The sequence below is a fragment of the Anastrepha obliqua genome, chromosome 1, assembly GCF_027943255.1.
Source record: "Anastrepha obliqua isolate idAnaObli1 chromosome 1, idAnaObli1_1.0, whole genome shotgun sequence".
NCBI lineage: Eukaryota > Metazoa > Arthropoda > Insecta > Diptera > Tephritidae > Anastrepha > Anastrepha obliqua.
In genome coordinates, this window is record NC_072892.1 from 91,496,059 (window position 1) to 91,518,346 (window position 22,288).

Consider the following 22,288-nt stretch of genomic DNA (forward strand, 5'->3'; position numbering starts at 1 on the left):
ATTACTTATATACTAAACTACAAAACTACAAAGTTTGATCGAAAAATTTTACAAAATGGCGGTATTGGAGACATTTTTGTAATGTGGTTTCTCTTGAAGGAGCTCCGCGGTACGCAGCACAGAGGGTGCAAATTTTAATCTGGAACAAAGAAACATTTTTTTTCTTAATCTAGATAAGAATAGCTAGAGAAACACGTAGGGGATTTAAAAAATATTTATTTTTGTGGAATTAGCAAGCATTTGAAGGAAAAAACTCTATTTTGGACTAAAAAAACGGCACTTAAATAATTATAACAATCGTTTAAATTAATCTATCGAAAATCCCCTCCGCTCTTCTCTTAAGAAGGTTATTATACAGACGTAGTGAAAAACTTGATTAAAAATATTTAAAATTGTTTGAGTTATGCTGCGTGCCAATTTCAGAAAACGTGTTTTGAGAAAAACGCGTTTAAAGTTTGGAAATTTGGAGAAATCGTTAGGTAGCAGTCACTAACGCTTGGTTAAAAGCTTAAAATATTTATGAAATAAACTTCGGTAACGTATAAAACTTTTTGTTCTGTATTTTAAAAGGTTCAAAGAATTTTTTAAGCTTATAAAAAAAAATCAATTTTTTGAAATTTCTACAGTGGTGTTACCCCTTAAAGACTCTTCATTTGTGTTCAATATATGATAATAGGAACGCGACGAGCTACCAAGTTGTAATTATTTTTTTATTTTTTATTTTTTTATGTTATGATATCAACCTGCGCATTGCTTTTGCGTCCGCCATTAACATTGGTTTTGTAAATAGTGGTTCCAAAACTCCCCGAGTATCCAAGTTATAGGACAAGATTTAGGCTTTAATTTGAGTAAGAGTTGAAATCTCTAGCACGTCAGGCTTTTATTGGTTTTAAACCCAGATTTTCTCATAACGATAACGTGATAAGCAACCTTAGATTACAGAACCGTGTTCACCGCAGGAAAATACACAGAAAATCAGTATCATGTCAAGAAAAAACATTGTGACTTTTGTTATTATTGATACAATTATTTTTATTTGAATAATATAGCAATCATGGCTGCGGCTTATAAGCTGCATTTAAATTAGTTATAATGAAAATTTCGAAATAAACAAAATGATATAAAAATAGCAGCAACGAAAACAACTGCTAAGAACTATGGTTATGGTCGGAAATCATTTGGCAAATGCGAATACCACACTTAATGAATGTTGTAACTTATTATTGTCAGGGTTGAAAAGCTGCAACAACGAACCATATACCAAAATAGCACAAGCAGCGCAAAAAGGGCTCCTGTTGAGATTACATAAAAGAAAACCGAATGCAAAACTTACCTTGGTATGCAATTTGGCGGTGTACGATCCACTTCCCAGGCAGCGAACAATTTCATTGGCACCGGCTTCTGGCCATTCTGACTGCCAACGCCGCCGGCAGCGGCAGCACCATAGCCACTACTGCCAGTCATAATACCACTATTGCCACCACTGCCACCGGCGGCGCCACCACCGCTGCCACTACCACCGGCGCCACTGCCGCCACCTCCCATGTTGGCACTAAACTTATCCAACTTGGACGATTTATCTACCATTTTCATTTGGCAGGCTGTTGGTAGTGCTGCCCGGGGGGAAAGACAATGCTTGGTCGGCGAGTTGCAACACGGCAATAGCCTCGTCGCGTCGCCACACGCGTTAAATGTTATGTAGTTGTTTGGGTGGGCTGGCGATTGTGGTGTCTTGTTGCTTAGTTTTTGTTTTGAACGTTGTTTTTATTATTATCAATACAATGAGGGTATAGCTATAAATTTAGTTGTCGCTTAGCCTATTATTAATATTGTTACTTTGTGCGCGTTTTATTCCTCACTTTGTATTTACACAGTTTCACTTTTGTATGGACTGCATTTTATTATTCACTAAATTTGCATGTGATTTATTGTTTTACACATTCTGCAGATAGAAAAATTGAAGGTTGTAATTAATTTTTTTATATACACTTATAATACATATATAGATTTTTAAAATACACAAGCTAATTTGCTAAAACCGTATTCACACCATAGAATATTTATGTATTTATGTAGACGTATTAACATTTTCTTTTTTATTTCACAAAAAAATCTAAACCAAATTTTGCCTACTCTATTAATGAAATTTAAACCTGCATAATGAATTTCACATTGAGTATATGTACATACATATAAATATGTATGTGTGTATTGAAATGTGAAATTTTATACAACGCGTTATCAACACCCACTCTTACCTAAGCAAGATTTAACTTGTGTCTCTATCTATGCAAAATGCAAGCCACAGGGCAATGTATTCCCGCAACTATAGGACCAACCCCAAAGCCCCACAGCATTCTGCCAGCAAGGACAATATGTACCAACAATTGGCCATAACATGCATGTGTATGTAAATACATATGTGCATGCTTAAGGGCGTGCCGCCTTCGCTAAGTACCTAGCCAGTTTTGAAACCGATATTCTATCAAAAAATTGTATTCTAGTTCAGAGCTTCGGATAATGAAGTAAATTTAAATGTTGTATCCACACATTTTGCCTTCAGCAAATACGAAATCTAATTGAACTCGCTTTTCAATGACACTTATTTGGACTTTTATTTATTTTCTTTATTATCTTTTGTTTATTTGCACATCTGGCGGACACGGCTGATTCCATTACAATTTCTATTCTTTGCTGTATCTCTTCGCAAACTCACCTGATCCCCTTCGCACTTTGTAAATAGTCTATGCTCACACATATGCAACCACATACACACACCCATTATACAACACAACTCTGCATTTTTCTCACTCTGGGACCACATCTTTAATATAGATTCTGCAGATTATTGTTTATTCATTTAATTCTTAGCAATATTGCATCGTGTCCACAAATATTAGACATTTTCTTTCCTGTTTCATGGTTTTCATTAAGATTCGCTACAAATTTGCACTGAATCTATTTTATTTAGGTTTCAATTATAGATCGACTTGGCGTTGCATTTGGGCGCTGGTTCGCGTCGCGCTGCCTGCCGCAAATACTTCCGACGTGCTCCAAAGTCGCTATCAAACTTGCTTTGCATTTTTATTTGGTCTCGCATTGAAATCCCCACTGCAGATACACAAATAAGAAGGCGTTACCACATCGAAGTTTAAAATTAAAAAAATATCAGTAAATATATACGAATTCCTAACTTTTTGTGCAAATAATAAGCTTAAAACTGATTAAAAAAATTTAATATTCAATAAAGTTAAAGTAATATGCATTCTTAAATGAGCAATCGAAATTACTAGTTTGCAGTGAAAGAAAACTATGGTAGCACCGTAAGCAGCTGCAAAGTGGTGAATTTGTGGCGAGACTGCTGGGAGTACACAGATATATTCGCCTTGCCCCATTTACCGCCCTCAACAACGGAAGTGTTTACGCGTCGACAGTGGAATGTCGCAAAACCACCCACAACTTTCTTGAACTTATGTTTGGCGAAACAGTATTATTATAATCACTCAATATGCACACCCGTATACATGTATTTTATTTTAGGTTTTCTACGACACTATATAGCTTTTCTTAACGTCCGGACTTCTTTATAACATTTCCTTGCTTTTTCACTGTATATCTTATTTTCTCTTCCACACATTCCGCATACTTCAACATTAAGGAAAATCAAAATTAGCGTCTAAAAACAAAAAAGTGAACATTTTATTTTACGAATAGCGGCAAACAAACCAATTCACACTAATCGCCAATTCTAATTTGTTTTCGTTGTTTCGCTCCACCTTTACGGTTGTTAAACTCACCACGGCAAATGTCAATCGAGGATAGAGTGCTGCCTAGTTGGAAATGTAGGGATGTATTTTTTAAAGAAGCCAGTAGAAATTTAATGATTAGTTTATTATTATTATTATTTATAGCAGATATGTACAATATAACCCCAACTTAATAGCACACTGGCTTAATTTTTGTACGATAGATGAAGCGCATTTAAGGTGATAAATGTGGGCTAAGTGAAAAAAAAAACGCAGCGTACTCTAAAAACCGAGCTTTTTTGTTTATAATAAGACAAAGTAAAGCTACATAAAATTTATACATATGCACATACCACTAGGCATACCATATTTTAAAATTTCCCTTTTTTAAACTTCTAGAGTTTGCGCGCTTTGAAAGCTTGTAAGTATTTCATTTCTGTACATTTTTGAATATTATTCTCTTTGAGAATTTTTTCTGTAAGATTTTCAGAAATTTAGTTTCCAGTTAATTCTTATTAGAAAAGTATGAAGTAATGAAATTCCTTATGTACTTTTTATTACTTGTCGGGGACGAATTTAATAAAACACTAACATGCAAATGTTCGTTCATATATTTGCCGCAAAATTTTCCTCTAGATTCCTCCCATCCGATGGTGTAATCCTCCAACCTTTTGTGCCATACAATGAGACACGCATGATAAGGAACTTATGAAACCTGTATTTTTTCGTTTCGAAATAATAAGTTTGACCAACAAAACTGACGATGATGCCCCAATTTAAAATGCATAAAAAAAAAATCGGTAAGCATATGTGGCTGTTTCCAAATCCAAATATCTTAATCAAATTAATTACTTGACGCTACTCTGTTTAACATAATAACATAAATGGTGAATGGTACCGTATGACCACCGAGGAGCGTGAAATAAATATGTAGTTGGAAAACGGTCCCTAGCCCAGTGAGCTTGTGTGTTATTACTATTCTATTGGTATGCGTGTCACATACAACTGCACGAAATTTTATATCATATATAATATTGTACATATATATTTATTACATGGGATGTTTGACATAGGTGTTCTCCTGATAAAGACTTGGAAAAATGCTAAAGTATTTAGCATAATCTTGCACAAAGTTCAAAAGAGGAATTGAAGCTAACTATAGAGAGCGATAGCTGATATATGTTATTGTTACCGGCGATGAGATTTAGGACTATGAATATCAAAACGAAACGAATCAGCATTGAAATAGCGTTTCCCAGACGAGCCAAAACCGGAAAAACCGCGACAAAGTCGATCCTAATTCAAAATTTTGTGATCATTTTCTGGGATTGCGATAGTGTGATTCACACGGAAGTCCTTTCGCCAGACCAAAAGTAAATAAAGAAGAATGTGGTTTCTTCACCCCAAAAAAGCACCGGCTTAAACATTTCATCTTGTAGGCGCGACTCAAAACAACGTTAATACCTCTCCCCAAGCTCCGCACTCCACTGGCTTAGCCACGAACCAAGTTACCACTTAAGGGTATGCGTTTTGGGAGGATCGCAGAAGAAGCAGGAACTAATTCCAAAACCGGCCTATAAAAGTACCTAGTTTGAATGATGGAAGTTGCGTTGAAATGCTTTTTTTTTTTGGTTAACAAAGAAGTTACTTTGAAAGCAATAAAAGAAATACCAATGAATAATTCGTTTTATTGATAAATTTTGAATACTTTCTGATTTTAAATCATAATTCACTTGTTAGAAATACACTCTGTAATATTTCTATTTTTTAATTTATTTATGAAAAACCAATATAAAAAAAAAAAATTATTTTTACAGTTTAAATAGCAAATATTCTAAGTAGCATTTTAGACTAAACATGTAACAGAAGTTTCGCTTAACAGTATTAGTACGTACTCAATTTCGCTCCCATTGCTCTTGTTCCGCACTCAAATACTGACTATCACTCCATCCACCACTCTGAGATTCATCCAAATCTTTTTTTATTTCTTTGAACGAATGCCTGGAGCTCTCATAGCGAAATGGTGGCATACGCTCGCGTGCGCTAATGTCGGTAACATAGTCCACTGCATTGACTTCGTGATTGGCGCCGGTTTGGGTTGGCGCATCGCATTCAATAGGTATTTCCTTAAGGCACCGTTGCAGGTGATTGATGTAGTTAATGGCAATTCTGAAATAGTTTGCATCTTTAATAAATATAAATGAATACATCTTCAAATTATTCAATACCGTAAACTTTCAATTTTTGAATATTTCTTGCCGTTCGGCTTCGAAATTGGCAATTTGGAACGCAGCAGATCGAACGCTCTATTCATATCTCGCATGCGTGTGCGTTCTCTATCACAAGCAGTCTTTTTATAATCTGGGAAAGAAATGAAAATCTTTAATTAATGAGATTTCTTAAGATATTTTTCAATAAATGTCCAGTTCAGCCAAAGCCAATCATTGTATTCCCTGCTCTGACCACTAAAAATGTTTAACCCAGAGCACTATCCTCCAAAACAAACTATCATCTTAACGATTTTAAAATTTAAGAGGGATAACTCATGCGTAATATTTTTGAACTTCTTAAAACAATCGATTTTAATGCATCAGATGGACTTGAATCCGCCTTAGAAGACGTTTATTAATTGCGTGACCTTAATTTAAGAGGGGAGAGTCTAGAAATATCAAACCAAATCTCATTTCAATAAGGAGTTAATGAAAATAGCCGAGTCCTCCTGCGAACGCTATTAGAAAACACTTTCTATTATTTGATATTTAGGATGATATTCACGCATGACTTATTATTATAATATTTAATATTTCCTATGCACAGAATTTCCTGGACGAAATCTGACATCTGCCTGGATTGGCTACGCGAGAAGGGCTAATGATACATCTAATGATTTTCTTTATTGTCTGTCTTTATTAACAAGAAGTATAGACATCAGGTGCCGTATTTTTTAACAAATTAAAAGTGAAGTGAATGGTGCGAAAACCTTAGAAATATTGGGAAACTGTTTCGGTAATGATACTCTTAAGAAGCCCGCCATTTACGAGTGGCATAAACGAAAAGTGTATCGAAAAATAAATTCTCTTTTGCTTCTTAATTGGCGCGATAACCGCTTACGCGATTTTGGTCGAGTTTAACAAAGAGCGTCAGTCGTTTCTTTCTCGTGCTAATCAACGCCAGTTGGACACACCAAGTGAAGCCAAATCATTTTCCAACTGATCTTTCGAACGCAGAGGAGGCCTTCCTCTTCCTCTGCTACCACCAGCTGATATCGCATCGAATACTTTCAGAGCCGGAGCGTTCGGAGTTTTGCTCGTCGATAGAGGACTTTACACTTAGTCCAAAGTAGCACTTGTTGGCAAGAGAGATTCTACGTTGGACTTCCAGGCTGGCATTGTTTCGGTGTGAATGCTGCTTTCTAAATAAACGAAGTATTTTACAACCTCGAAATCATAACTGTCAACAGGGACGTGAGTGCAGATATACGAGTGCGCCGACTGTTTGTTTGATGACAGAAGGTACTTCGTTTTGTCACCGTTCCTCACCAGACCCATTCGCTTTGCCTCTTTATCCAGTTTAGAAAAGGCAGAACTAACAGCGCGGTTGTTGAGGCCAATGAGGTCAATATCATCGGCATACGCCAACAATTGTACGCTCAGGATATTGTGGTTAATGATTTAGGTTTGTTCAAAATTTCATCCAAAAAAGGGACCGGGTTGATATCGCCAAAGACATGATTTCCAAGATTAAATCTGACCCAACACCATCAAACGCAGCATTACTGGAGACGAGAGGTAGATATATGAGTTCGACACGGAATGCAGACATCAGGCGAGTGAGTGGAAAGCTCCGAATGTACCAAGACCAAAAAGAAAGAAAGCGCTGCTGACGTATTGATTACAACGATATTTTGTTAATAAATAAGAACTATTATTTGGGCGTTATGAGACGATAACGTGAAGTAATTCGCCAAAAAACAAAAGGATTTGTGGGAAAACAACTCGTGGACTTTGCACCATGATAACGCATCGTCGCACAGTGCTATCATTATCCGTTTGAATTTCTGACCAAGCACGAAACGAATATCATCCAACAGTCATCGAATTCAACTGATGTGTCTCCCTGCGATTTGTTTCTGTTTCATCGAGTCAGGGAAGTGATAGAAAAACCGAAGACGGCTCTGATGGCTATACCGAAAATAGAGATCCAGAAATGTTTCGACTGTTAGATCAAAAGCTGGCTTAAGTGCGTTGTAGTTAATGGGGAGTACTTTGAAGGCTATAATGCCATTTTTGTGGCATAAACTTGTATTTTGAATTTTTTTAATATATTCCGGAAACTTTTTGATTAAGGTGATATTTGATCTAAATCGAATAATCCTACATGGTAATAATAACATTACTCAACAGTAAAAATCTAAGATGGTTTATATTGCTTCAAACTGAGGTTGATTAATTATAAATATAGTATTTGTATAGATTTTTTTTTTTTTTTCGATACCACATTTGGATGCCGAGACATATAAATGGCATATGACTTTTTATTTTTTGTTTACGTGCATTCCCTTGTTAAAATGCGGGTAGTCCGAAAATATTGTATTTCTAACGAAAAATACGTTAGTTTAATATTTAGTTAATATTGAAAATGTCACGGGCACGTGTTAACAGTTCTAATTTATGTTGTTATATTTAATTTATGCCAAAATCGAAAAAAAACTTTGACTTAATCATACAGTTTTATTTAGCGTTTTTGTGCTGCTTAAGGTGGTAACGAATTCGAATAGTCGGCCCAAAAATTTAAAATATTTATCTTTTGCTACGGCAGTGGTATGGATCATTGCCCATCAAGTTGAGATGCATAAAAAATGTTGTAAAAAAAAAGTTCCATGAGAAAAGTCAAAGAGCGTGTTTTCGTAAGACATAAAGAACTAATTGATGGCTCGTCTTTTTCTACTCTTAGTGACGTTGTAAAAAAAGCGTGACATTATTTTATTAGCATCGCAAAACAATTCCTGGGTAGGAAGAAATCCGTTGACTTTCGTGAAAATATAAAATGCAATTATAAACCCACAAAATATGGATTCAATTAGAAAGTTTTCATCAATACGTCGCTACATTCGAAAAGCGTTACCAGAGAAGACGGGAGCCTACTAAACTCGCAGATTTCTCTTAGAATTCCAGTAGAAGATGAAGCCATAGTTTACTAGAAAATAGTGATTTTATCTTGAATAGAATATTTTTTTACGTATTCTTATTATATCGATCCCAATGAATAATAATCACATAGTGCGACCTCAGATAAAATCAAAAGTTGGAAATTTGTTGAGTAGTGTAATTGTTAGAGCTTTTTACATGAATACATACGCACTTACATTTGACACTGTGGGTTGAAAAGGTACATTCTTTCTGTGCTTGAATTGCAATAGAAATAGCATAACATAAGAAAAACTAAAAGCGGATTCAATGCCTTTAAGGGGGGAGCCTGCTTTAGAGGCTTCAAAACATCGATTTTTGTTTTGCATAAATGTCTTCCCAAACTATCAAAGAATGTGTCCTCAATGTTTCAGAAGCAAATTCAAAATATTTTCGGAGTTACAGAGTTACAGTTACCGATTTCTCGGTTTTTATTTTTACGATTTTTCCTAATTGGCGAGAAAGATAGGGAAAAAGTTAAACGTCCTATCGAAACGAGATTACATTGATTGTATTCGGAATTAAATTTTCTTCTAGTTGAACCTAAAAAACCTTAAGAAAGTTATGATTAACCCACTTTTTAAACAATCTAAAGTGAATTTTTTTTAATTAGCGAAAAATTGTTGAATTTCTCACTTTTTGTTTAATTTTCTTGGTTTAACTAGAAGCTATACTATACTAAAATAAAAAATTGTTTGGGTTTGGTTTCAGATGAAAATTGCGACCTGCATCTTTCCCGCCGCACGACACATGCACACTCGAGGCGCCTCGGCAAAATGCTTCTGCCAGGCATAACATGACATATATTTTAATGAAATAATTTGAGAAGACTGTTGAAATATATAGCAATAAAACCTGAAAGTTTCATTTCAATCGAATATTTCTTTCCTTCCCAAAAAAAAACCACGAACAAATCGATTTTTTGAAGCCCCTAAAGCAGGCTCCCCTCTTAAGAGGATAGTAATTACATGGGTGTAATGGATTAAAAATGAGCATCGATCAAAGGTCAATATTGAGTTTCAAAACAAAAATTGGCAAAACCTTTGCCAAAATGTTTTAATTGATGGAAAACAGTTTATGGTGATTAAATATTTATCCCGCAATAGAGCTCGTATAGAGTTGTATAGGAACGAGAAAATTCAAATGATTTGTCCATCAGAGTACAAAAAGATTTAGTGAATTAGATTTTTAAATCCTTGCAAAAGCAAAGTTGAAAAGAAAAGGTTAAGTTAAAGAAAAGAAAAGAAAGAATTCTTAAATGATAACGCGCATGCTATGAAAATGCTACGACAGAGGACCGGTTAGGTACTAAAAAAGGGCACGCTAGCTGGTAGTGAGTCACACGTAAATCGTTGGAATTACCACAATTAGGCCAATAAAATAAAGCTATGAGCTCCGCTCCGCTTAACTCTAGTAAGTTTCCTAAATTAGGATAGAAAACAAAGAATTCCAAATAATTATAGAATACGCTATGGACACCGATAACTTACATTTTCTAGAGGCAGGAGCACCCTTTTTTACTTATACTTTGTATAGAACAAGCAACAGGAGGTATTGATTTAGGTGCTGGATGTCAAATAAAATCTGGAATACTATGTACTAATAAACTCGAGTCGATAGCACTGAAAATTAGTTACAAATATTTCTGTTAAAGAGCAATGTATAGGCAAGGACACAAAAGATCGTTTAGTTCGAAATGTCAGGAATTGGGCACAGATACAAAACTACTACTTTAAAGGCAAGATACACAATACTGGTTTAACACCTACTATTTTGCCCTCACCGATTACCTAAGGCAAGGGTCAAGCGGAAATGAACCTGAATTCGTTTCGCTTACCCAACAGAAATCAATTCGAAAATTACTTAAGCAGGGAAAGAAATTTCATCTTTCAGTAGCATAAAAAGTACGGAAACATCGCACAGTGGTCCGGCGGCCGGACAAAATTCAATTTTTCAACATTTTTGAAATAAAAATTTGATAATGCAGATGTTTTCTTAAATATTCAAGGCAGATTTCCTGAAAATATTACTTAATTTAAAAAATTTTTCATTGTAGTTTTTTGACTTTAAACATGAAATTGTATGCAAATCGTACTTCATACAAGAGTTTCATTTTCATGTCTGCAAATGAAAATTACCATTTGATTGTTAACCAAATATTGAAAAAAAAGATAATTGAATATATTAACGGAAACAGTAATAATTTTCTTAAGTTGTGGTACAAAATCCAATTTTTTTTTTTTGAAATTTCAAAATATTTCGAAATTTTTTTTTTTAAAGATCATTTTTTCGAGTGGTCCACACCGGTCCACTTGAAATCAACATGAGTGATGTAGCCACATATTTCAGTTATGATCTCAAACTGAAACCTGTTGCGCAAAGTTGCGCAAATTAAAAATAATGTAGCTTTTGTGCATTTACCCACAGGCAAAACGTTAAATATGGCTTATGCAATTTTGTGTAAAAGACAGAAAAAGACATCACAGACCCCATCAGCATTAAGAGAAGTATCATCAGAAATTACTGGAATTGATATTCATTTAATCAAGCGGTTTGCCACTATTTTACAAACATTATCGTCTGGTCTTGATATTAATATTGAAGCATTTCAAAAATATGCCCTTGATTCTGCTAAACTATTTGTCCAACTATATGATTGGTATTACATGCCGGCTTCCGTGCACAAAGTATTAATTCATGGGAGTTTAATTATTAAACATGCTTTGCTGCCTATTGGCCAACTCTCCGAAGAGGCTCAGGAAGCACGCAATAAGGATTTGAAAAATTTTAGACAAAACAATACACGAAAAATGCCGAGAACTGACACAATGACAGATTTATTAAATGCTTTGCTTTGTTCATCAGATGTAGTTATAATATCAAAAACTAAGGTTCCGAAAAACAATCCAAAACCATTTTCAAAAAAGGTTCTTGCGCTTTTAAATTTGAAAAATGATCCAACCTCAGAAAATAGCTCATCAGAAACCCAGGATTCTGAATCATAAAAAAAAATTAAAAATGAAAAAAAGAACAACTAAATATCCAAAAAAAATTTAAAAACTAAAACAAAATAAAAATTTAAAAATTAAAAATAAAAAAAAATAAAAAAAAAAAATTAAAATAAAAATTAAAAATAAAAATAAAAAAAATCTAAACACAAAAAAAAATGAGGAGAGAATAACCTTACCGTAAACCTTCACGTGGTACTCTCTGGGGTCGTGAAAAATGTAAAAATGAATTCACCAGCTAATTACGGAAGTAAAAATGTATTTATAGTATTCAATGAATTTAAAATTTGCTAAAACTATGGTCAGATTCGCTTAAACCCCCTTAAAACCCCTAATTATATATTTTCAGCTTAATTAAATGAGTTTTTGAATTTTGTCCGCCAACGCCTACTGGTCGGACCACTGTGCGTCGGAGAGGTTTAGTCTAACACCGCCACTAAATACAAGAGCCGTCCTGAGCTATGAAGCTCAAGTATATACTTTTTGGAGCTTCGGCGATCAATAAATAAAAGCTCTAGAGTAACAAAACATAAATCTATAATCTTTCATAACAACTCACTACTACTCTCGGCATTCAGTCCCCACTCTTCTCAAATTAAACACAGTACCAGAGAAAGAAAATTTGTTTAACTTTTTTCTACTCTCTTTTGGTAAGACATTCGTCTAACAAGCGCGGTTCTCACTGCACTTTGTCTGATTTTTTTACACGCCGCCAGTGACTTCTGAAGAAGTTGTCACTATGTGGAAAAGTAAGCCACTATGAAGAAGACTAAGGACTCAGACGTACGAGGAAGGCTTATTTTCGGGTAAAAGATATTCTAAGTCGATGTGTCGGCCATTGAGCACACTACAAATACTAAATTATTGTTTTCAGAATTTAAAACTCTCAGTTCCATGGTTAAAAGGAAACCAAGGAAATTCATTTAGAGTTCCATTCGGTTTAAGGGATAGAGGTAAATTTGAACCAACTGCACTATCATAAAGAATCATGAGCCTACATGAAGCCCACTAGGGATAACAGAACAAACTTCTATGTGGAGTGACCACTTTCACAACCTAAATACGCTGCAACACATCGACTATAAGTGGAAGTTGATAATTCTCGCATATACAAGGTCTGGCACCCAAAGTGTAACATACTTCAGACCGCTCGCGCCGCTACTGCATGTACATCAGCTGTCTTAGTTGGCTAAATGACAGTCCAGAGTATTGTTTAGAAGCGCACGGAAACATTTTGCCGAGAGTAAACGCGAAAAAAAGCAGTAATGGATTTCAAATGTAATATTTGGCTGGAAAATCACAACCAGCGATAATTCGTGAGCTCGAGCACTTTAAAATAAATGAAGTTTTTGTTTATCGCACCATTACTCGTTACAATGATACTGGTAGCATCGCAAAACGTCATGGAGGTGGTCATCAAAACACTCCAACGTCACGTGAAATAGTTCAAAAAATGACTTGAGCGAAATCCACGACGAAGTGCCAATGAAATGGCGAAAGAACTGAAAATATCTGGCATAGCAGACCATGGGGGCTTCAAAAGGACTCGGCACCGTCTCACAAAGCTCGAGTGAACCATGAACGGCTAAAAAACAACCTTCCAAACTTCATAATGTCCATACAATGGCTCTCAAATTCACCAGACGCAAACCCGATGGATTATTCTCTTTGGACCATTTTGGAGAGCAAGGTCCGAACTAAAAGATTCACCAGTCTCCGGGCGCTGAAAAAAGATATTGTACGCGAGTGGGCCGAAATATCTGCAAGTCACATTCGGGCAGCATTCGATTCGTTTCTGGACCGTTTCCAGGCCAGAGTGAAGGCAAAAGGTGGTCATATCGCAAAAGTAAATTGATTCTTAATTTTGTATTATTTTCACACACTTTTTACTTTGAATTGATTAAAAGTAATTTTTCAAACTAAATTTATGGTCTTTTTACTTGATTACACTTCGATTGCCGGACCCTGTACTTGTTTTTCATTAATTAAATACTTATGTACGATGTATGTAATCTGTCAAAGATTACATATTGAAGCTCGATCAGTTGAATAAAGGACAACAAAGACCTTTACCAATGCATAAAAAGGAGCACACTCCGAAACCTATTAAAGTTTACTCTCATCTTAATTAGTGAAGTAGTTTACACCCAGGAGCGGCCGCCGTAGCAGAATGGGTTGGTGCACGACTACCATTCGGAATTCAGAGAGTGAACGTTGGTTCGAATCTTGGTGAAAACACCAGAATTAAGAAAAACATTTTTCTAATAGCTGTCGCCCCTCGGCAGGCAATGGCAAGCCTCCGAGTGTATTTCTGCCATGAAACAGCTCCTCACAAAAATATATGCCGTTCGGAGTCGGCTTGAAACTGTAGGTCCCTCCATTTGTGGAACAACATCAAGGCGCACACCACAAATACGAGGAGGAGCTCGGCCAAACACCCAAAAAGGGTGTACGCGCCAATTATGTATGTATATACAGCGGTGGTACGCTAATTAGCACAGCCTGTCATGTGCGATTACAAAATAAACATTCTCGAAAAAATTTCACACTACAATTTATTAATATGTCAACTTCAATTGCAACAACAAAAAATTTTTCAAATTAATTAATATTTCACAATGAATATTTTACATTTTGGAGTATATGCGGTTAAAACTTTAGAGTATTTTGAGGTCGTCGTCATAATTGATGCCATAAAGTCTGCTTAACACGTTCCCTGTCCCAATACAAAAATGCAAAATTGACCGACAAGGGTATTTCTACCTGAAACACATATGGTCCATGAGCGTAGAGGGACATTTTTGCTTCTGCAGGTTCATGAAACACATGTGGTTCATATACCCCCTGACGCACATATGGCTCAGGAACGTATCAGTGCTTATCAGGCGCACGTTTACTGAACCATATGTGGCTCAGCGGACAGGGAACGTGTTAAATTGAGCTTTGACTCGTCGCTGCAAATCGCAGCATACCAGGAGTCAATCGCAATCGGAGAGGAGTCAATGTCGCTTCTGACAAACGCAAATCTTTTTTTGGTCTCTTTTGGCTTCTTCAAACTGTCACATCACCTGAGGTAGTTCTGTAAAAGCCGCTGGCCTATGGTTGTGCTAGTAAGAATTACACTATAATATATTTGCACTATGACTTTAATTTGTGTCAATATGACGAATACATTTTGCAGCGCTTATTTAACAATCAACGAATCCTTCCATGTTGCAGTTTATCGACCTGGAGCGTTGTGAATTAGTTTTTTTTCGATAATAATTACTCGCATATTGGGTTTTCTTTGTTAAGAAGCTAGCAATTTCGCTTATGTTTACTACTTTTTTATAAAGGGTGGTTAAGTTTCAAGAGCCGGTGTTGATTTTGAATTAAATACAATTTTTCTAGGAAATTATTGTCCTTTCTCTTTATTATCATAATATTGGTATGGCTCAATTACTTATGGAACAAAATATCGGCCAAATGGCCGCCGCGACCTCGGCGGCATACCTCCAAAGACCACTAAATGCAAATAGTTCCTTATCTAAAGGGTGGTTAAGTTTCAAGGGCCGGTGTTGATTTTGAATAAAATACAATTTTTTTAGGAAATTATTGTAATTTCCCTTTATTATGATAATATTGGTATGGCTCAATTACGTATGGAACAAAATATCGGTCAAATGGCCGCCGCGGCACACCTCCATCCGATGGTCAAAGTTTTCGATGACGCTGAGTCATAATTGAGATTCTATGCCGTTAATGTGGATAATTATATCATCCTTTTGCTCTTGAATTGTTGCTGGCTTATCGACGTACGCCTTTTCTTTCAAATAACCCCAAAGAAAGAAGTCCAACGGTGTCGTTGACGTTTAGGTGTGGTTCACATTCATTCCGTATTTCGTATTCGCCTCTCATCCCACGTAGAGCTGTTGTTTGCCATTCTGATTTTTTTAAATTCAACTTAAATAACCTCTTTCCAGTGTTTAATATGACAGTGGTTTCAAGTGGCACTGGATAAACTAGAAAAATCGCTGGTTGTGATTTTCCAGCCAAATATAATGTAATCACACTATTCCGTTTGAAATGCATTACTGATGATCTTTTTTCGTGTTTACTCTCGGCAAAATGCTCAACGAAGCAGTGATGCCATTTTCAAAAAGGCGTAATTTCAATAAATTTCAAATTTAAATTTTTCCGAGCGATACAAACCGATGGATAAAGACAGCGTAGCTATTTTAATGACCATACATATGTGTGTATATACATATAATAGGCGCTTACACCCTTTTTGGGTGTTTAGCTGAGCTCTTTCTCCTATTGTGGTGTGCGTCTTGATGATGTTCCACAAATGGAGGGATCTACAGTTTTAAGCCGACTCCGAATGAATGTGGGATGTTTTAAAGAGCTTTTTCATGGCAAAAATACACTCGGAGGTTTGACATTGCCTGCCGAACACTATTAGAAAAAAAAAAAGTTCTACCATTTCGTGCTTCATGCACCAACCCAATAAGTAACTGCTATAATAAAATATATAAAAAATTCAATACATGAAATCCCTAAAAATCTCTAATATAATATAATGCTATGCACAGGGTGTGCTAATTAGCGTGCCAGCACTGTATATATATAGTTTACACCCGCGGCAGCTTCGCTGAAGATTATTCTTAGCAAGATGATCCTTTGTAACAGAGTACTTACGTTAACAGACCAATATTAATACATCCCGTATTTCTGCCTATTCGAACTTAAATAAAGCGGCGAACCAACATAGGGCCTTTGAATTTTGTAAAGCGAAATTGAAATATATCGCACGAGAGTATTACACGCACAGGTTTGTTTTGTTTGGAACTACAGAAAATAATTACGAATGCCACGCTTCTCGATGAAGCAGTAACTAACTAAGATAATTATTCACCATAGAGCCGAAGATCGTGGCAGGCAGTGCTTCTTGTCGCGTGTAAGATAATAATAAATTGTATTTTTATTTTACATTTATAAATATTCTTTATCAGATATTTGGCCGAACTTCTCTACAAATGAAGCGACCTGCGCCATAAACGTCTCCGAATTTGAGATGGTTATTATAAGGAGCGGGATTTCCGGGATTTGCCGGCCACTTATATACCGCTGAACTAGACAGCGAACTTCGAACCAGAACCCTAGTATGATGATAATGCTTAAGCCCACGGCAGCAACTGTCACTTTTAAAACTAATCTACACAATTTCGAAACCCGTTTCCTTTCAATAACACTTTCGTCCTGAATCTAACAACACTTTTTTATTACTTTTTTATCACCTTTCTCCAATTGCAACGCCTTCTCCTTCCAAGATGGATTTGTTTCTTTTGAAATGATGTGTTCACGTGCGGAAAGGTATCTGATGCTAATTGGAGGTGGTACCAATTCCGCCAAAGATTTCCCTTTCATATCCGTCGCCACAGGCCACGAGCTCACTGTCTGTGGTATTTGCGTAGTATAACTGGTAGGTGTAGCTGTAGATATCCCGTTACCGACGGTACGTGGTGGTAATAACGAGTTTGGTGGCGATGGTGGTGTAGGTGGAGTAAGTGGACTTTCGTATTGAGTATAAGGATTACTATAGACCGGTGGTGGCGAGAGATGAGCAATCATCGGCAGCATGTGAGGCTCGCCGGGCGAATGCACAGCATATGGTTGATAATGTGCGTGCGTTAAATATGCATTTCCATTCATATGCATATCTAAAGGATACTCCGAACTGTAAACAGATGCGGCATTGACACTTAGTAGCGTTGGTTTTGGCGTGGTGCCAAGTTCCAGTAGTACTGGCTTTTCCGTTTCCGATTGATAAGAATCGGCCTCGTCACAAACATCCGCTGCACCGTCGGTTGCTGCAATGGCGTTGGGCACAAGTGCCGTCGGCTCCTCGCTGGCACTGCTACTAAGTAATTCATCAGACATTGTGTTATCTTAATTTGGTTCTACAGTAATTTTTACTATTGCACAAACACATATATACATATATAAGCACAAAACGGCATGTGCAACTATTTGTTTTTTTATTTTTTATTTCGGCATATTTCGTAACACATTTTTTTTTAAGAAATTCAATTAAGTTATTACTTTTTGTAAGAATAAATTTAAAACTCCATACGATTCACCGCCGCGTTCGCGCTCTATAATCGTCCATCAACTGCGAATGCTTTCAGTAAAATGTCACAAGATTTAAGATCGATTCGTTATCGCACCTTCAAGATCACTTTCGCTTTTTAAGCGTTAAAAGTCGAGCTTAGGTTCTCTTTGCGTGGAATATGTGACGACACCGTATGAAATGTATGGCTGCCAGTATGGCTGACTACTGCACACCGTTACACACACGCTCATGTTAACTTATAAAACATATGTATGTACATACATGCATACCAACGTACATATGTAGGTGCATACCAAGCGTGTGCATACATGTACGTGCGCACTCCAGTTTGTTTGTATGATAGTATTGATGCGCCCTGCTCCAACTTCATTTGTAGTATTTAATACCGTTCAATATTCAATTTGGTTTTATAGGAATTAGTTTCATAAGTAGATATGATGGCTTATGGTGAGTGTTTCAAGTTACGCATATCGCCAAGGGAGGACAGCGATTCTCAAAAGGAAGTGTGGCGGTGGAGGTCGAAAAGTGGCGAGTGACTCAAAAAATTATTTTACAACGCAACAAAAAATGGAAAGAAGTGTAATGATATAGGTTACAAAATAGAGTAAATTTGTTTTTCAATTAATTTTAATTTTTTCTACATTCCCAATATTCAAATTAATTAAGATGAAAGTTATAATATACAATAGCTTGAACTCAAACAAACCTTCAACTAGAAGGTGATCAATTTAGAGGTATCGGATTTTAAATTGAAATAAAACAACGAAAATTCAGTCTTAATTATTTTTGTGTGGAACCATTCATGACATTTATTTTTAGAGATAATCCCTTTCAAATGTAGACCGGTACTCGCTGGAAGACTTCGGTAAGTATCTCGTGAAAAACTTTAGTTATGTTGCCTTCCAATGCCTCAATCGAAGCTGGTTTATCTATAAGGCATTAAGACTTTACATACCCCCACAAATAAAAGTTCAAAAGTGTGATATCACATAATCCTGGTGGCCAATCCACCGGTCCGAGACGAGAGATAAATTGCTCATCGAAACAACGACGCAGTAAATCCCTTGTTTCACGGGCTGTATGACAAGTAGCGCCATCTTGTTGTGGAGATTACGGGATTCAATTTCCGGTATTAAAAAGTCGTTTATCCTGCCGCGATTCCGTTCGTCATTCACTGTTACATTGGCGCCAGCCTCTTCTATGGGCCGATGATTCCTCCAGCCCATAGGCCGCACCAAGCGGTAGTTTTCAATGGATATAATTTCTGTTCTTGAATGATTTGAGTTGCTCTTTAGCTAAAATATTGCAATTTTGTTTATTGGCGTAGCCAGTAAGCCAAAAATGGGTATCACGCTGAGCCCTCATCCTTGGCCTGAGCGCGCGATGAACACTTTTCACTGAGCGTCGATTTTCGTTATACGATTTGTAAACGTAAGTCTTCAGATGAAAAAAGTACCTCCAACCTGATCACCCTTTATAATGCTGAAAAAATTAGCTTTTTTGTATGATTTTGATCGAGGGACTTCTTCATTTTGGCCCTTACGCACTCCATTTCTTCTTTGTTTCTAACTTGTTGTGACTTGTGCACAAGTGTCAAATATAATTGACGTACTACACTTTTTGCAAAACCTTTAAATCTTCTAATTTTAATCGTGTTCTCCGTTTGGTCAGATTGGTTCCAGGTTTCGAGAGAACGGTGTTGGAAAATTTTATCTAAAAATTATTTAGAAACAACATCACATCGTAAATTTTAAAACGGAAAACCCTTTAAATCTAAAAATCCAAAAAATTGTGCCATACATTTTAATGCGCTTTTTATTTTTTTTATTCTTTTTAAAAATACATTGGAAAATATATATAAAATACAAAAATATTCTTTGTACTCAGAATGAAGCGATGTTATCAAATTGACACAAGGGACTGATGCGTGTTGATATAATATATGTACTGTTATGTTACTTTATTTCTGAAAATTGTCAAGATAGCAAAATCTCCATTAATAATAAGAATAATAATAACTACTGTAATAATAAAAAAATATTTAATAGTGTGGTGCTTAGGAAAATATTATGCCAAGTTTCACAATAGAAAAAAAATGTTAAATGTTCTGAAAGGATACCGTCAGTATACTGATAGCAGATAGAATTACCTATACTTTCCCTTCCGTTGTTTATATCACTACTGGTTGTCTTTATAGCCAGGTGATTTTAACTGAGCCTCTTCTTCAACATTGTGCTTCTTCCTGTCGTATACCGCTTCAAAATAATTATTTTTCAAAACGGTCAGATCACAATTTATTTCAAATATATATAGGTATTTTTTCGTCGGGAAAGTAAGGAAAATACCTAAAAATCATTTGCTGTTAAACAATATGCTTTCCTTAAATACTACCTTAACGGTACCTTCCGTCACCTTCTGAAAAAATTATCTGTCGTTCGGAGGTGTCATAAAACTGCACGCTCATTGTAAAATCAACACCAAGAGGCGCATAGCAAATTGGAGGAAAATTAATACAATATTACAATATTGCTACCCACCTCCGGCATAAATATTGTTCCGATCGGACAGAAACCATCCTCACTTTTTATAATATATGGTAAGACTAAATATGCGTCCGCGCGTTTAATTTTTCAAGCTATGAGTTTAACTTTCATTGCCGATTTAATGAGAAGTTTCAGTCCGAACCGAAATTAGGCTTCTATACTTGTTTAAGAATGTGTTTCAATTGCGAAAATTATTAGGAATAACTATTTATAACATTTTTATTTAATTTAGAGATTGGGCTTAATAGCCGATATGACCCACTCAATATCACAGCCTGCAGTTATCTCAAATTTTTTACTAAAAAGTTATGAATAGGCTCTAATCTCTATTTATATATATTAAACTACACAAAGAAAATTTCAAAATTGAAAGATAAAGGCAGATAATTGGAACTCAATTTTGAACAAATATCCATACTCGGACCTCATCAGTAGGAATATTGTTTAATATAACATACGCATTTTACTCTAAAGATATACGTATAAGTATGTAAGTATATATTTTTATTTTCATTTAAAAAATTAAAACGCGCTCCACTGTTCTCGAGTATTCGACTACCGCACGGCAGGATCTTGCACGGCACATCATTGTTACCATTTCGATCTTTCATCACGCGCTTGATTGATTGGCCCAATAGCAGCAAGAGCTCTTACATATTGGTACTTCATTTAGTATTGACTTTCTACGTATTGATTAAGCGCTATTCTCTCGCTAGAATGTGGGGCGGTCCAATATGTGTATTACATACATATGTACATACATACTTCAACTCGCAGTACACGTAGGTGCATGTGTACTTAACTAGAAAAGAAAAAGTGTGTGTAAACAGATATATGTGGTGGCTTGTTTCATAAGAGGTCCAATTATTGCACTTTGTTACACTTGCAACAGCAAGTGCATGCAGGCATGAATACATTCACATATACATACATATGTATGTATTTGTGCATAGTGTTTTATTTGTCAGCTGTCACTATGCTCTTTGCTGAGATAAAATTGTGGCCATTTATCAGTCAGTCAGTCTACTCATCCATCCAAAAGTTTATTTGACTATCGTCTCAGCAACACTATTCATCAATTAGATTCGCATTATAAAGGATGAAGTTGACACAAAACGTGCGTGCGTAAATATACAAACACATTGACATGTTGAACCAAGTACTCGTAGATGAGTTGAGATGAATTGAAAAGTGCATCTTAATGTATGTATGTAAATATTTTGTACTTTAGTCATAGTATTTCTATTAGACGTCCAGTTAGCCATATTGGAGATAAGCAGTTAATAATAAAATGATATATATGGTGATATCTTTTTAATCGATAATTTCATTGCAGTCGAGTATTTTTAATCTATCCTCCTAAGCGATTTTTACTAAACTCAACAAAGCGAGTTTTAATTGGAAATACCAAGTCTAGTTTCACCACTTAACATTTACAGCTACAGGCATAGTAGCTACAGTAACGAATATTTTAAGAACTGGAGCACTACACTACAAGGATGTAAGTTAATGTCACTATACAAAACATCCAGCTCAACGTTTCCTCAAATCTTCCGCAAAATATTTTTCTAGCTCTCCAGAGACCGCTTAATAAAAGTTGTCACTGTCAAAGCTGATATGCAATAAAATAGGGCAATAATCTATCATTCTTGCGTGAGGCACTTATGCGGGTGTAGTTTTCGTTGGGCAG

At 35.8% G+C, this 22,288-nt stretch overlaps 3 protein-coding genes across 9 annotated transcripts; 1 reads left to right on the plus strand and 2 right to left on the minus strand.

Moving 5' to 3' along the window:
• The first annotated feature begins 1,051 nt into the window (after positions 1–1,051).
• LOC129251221 (uncharacterized) lies at positions 1,052–3,123 on the plus strand. Its single transcript, XM_054890575.1, has 2 exons — positions 1,052–1,337; positions 2,972–3,123. Exons 1-2 carry the CDS (start codon positions 1,158–1,160, stop codon positions 3,101–3,103), a joined length of 312 nt encoding a protein of 103 aa, XP_054746550.1. The 5' UTR covers positions 1,052–1,157; the 3' UTR covers positions 3,104–3,123.
• Positions 1,253–3,761, minus strand: LOC129251229 (uncharacterized). Of its 7 annotated transcripts, none has more exons than XM_054890621.1 (2): positions 3,727–3,761; positions 1,253–1,942 (listed from the first exon to the last, which is right to left on the minus strand). In XM_054890621.1, exon 2 carries the CDS (start codon positions 1,591–1,593, stop codon positions 1,330–1,332), a length of 264 nt encoding a protein of 87 aa, XP_054746596.1. In that variant the 5' UTR covers positions 1,594–1,942; positions 3,727–3,761; the 3' UTR covers positions 1,253–1,329. The 7 variants fall into 7 exon arrangements, with proteins under 7 accessions (XP_054746596.1, XP_054746584.1, XP_054746575.1 ...); XM_054890609.1 differs by lacking the exon at positions 3,727–3,761 and adding an exon at positions 3,323–3,715; XM_054890600.1 differs by lacking the exon at positions 3,727–3,761 and adding an exon at positions 3,291–3,715.
• Positions 3,762–5,590: 1,829 nt separating this feature from the next.
• On the minus strand, positions 5,591–18,082 carry LOC129251264 (uncharacterized). Its single transcript, XM_054890633.1, has 3 exons — positions 17,220–18,082; positions 5,975–6,107; positions 5,591–5,915 (listed from the first exon to the last, which is right to left on the minus strand). Exons 1-3 carry the CDS (start codon positions 17,860–17,862, stop codon positions 5,642–5,644), a joined length of 1,050 nt encoding a protein of 349 aa, XP_054746608.1. The 5' UTR covers positions 17,863–18,082; the 3' UTR covers positions 5,591–5,641.
• Between the last annotated feature and the right edge of the window lie 4,206 nt (positions 18,083–22,288).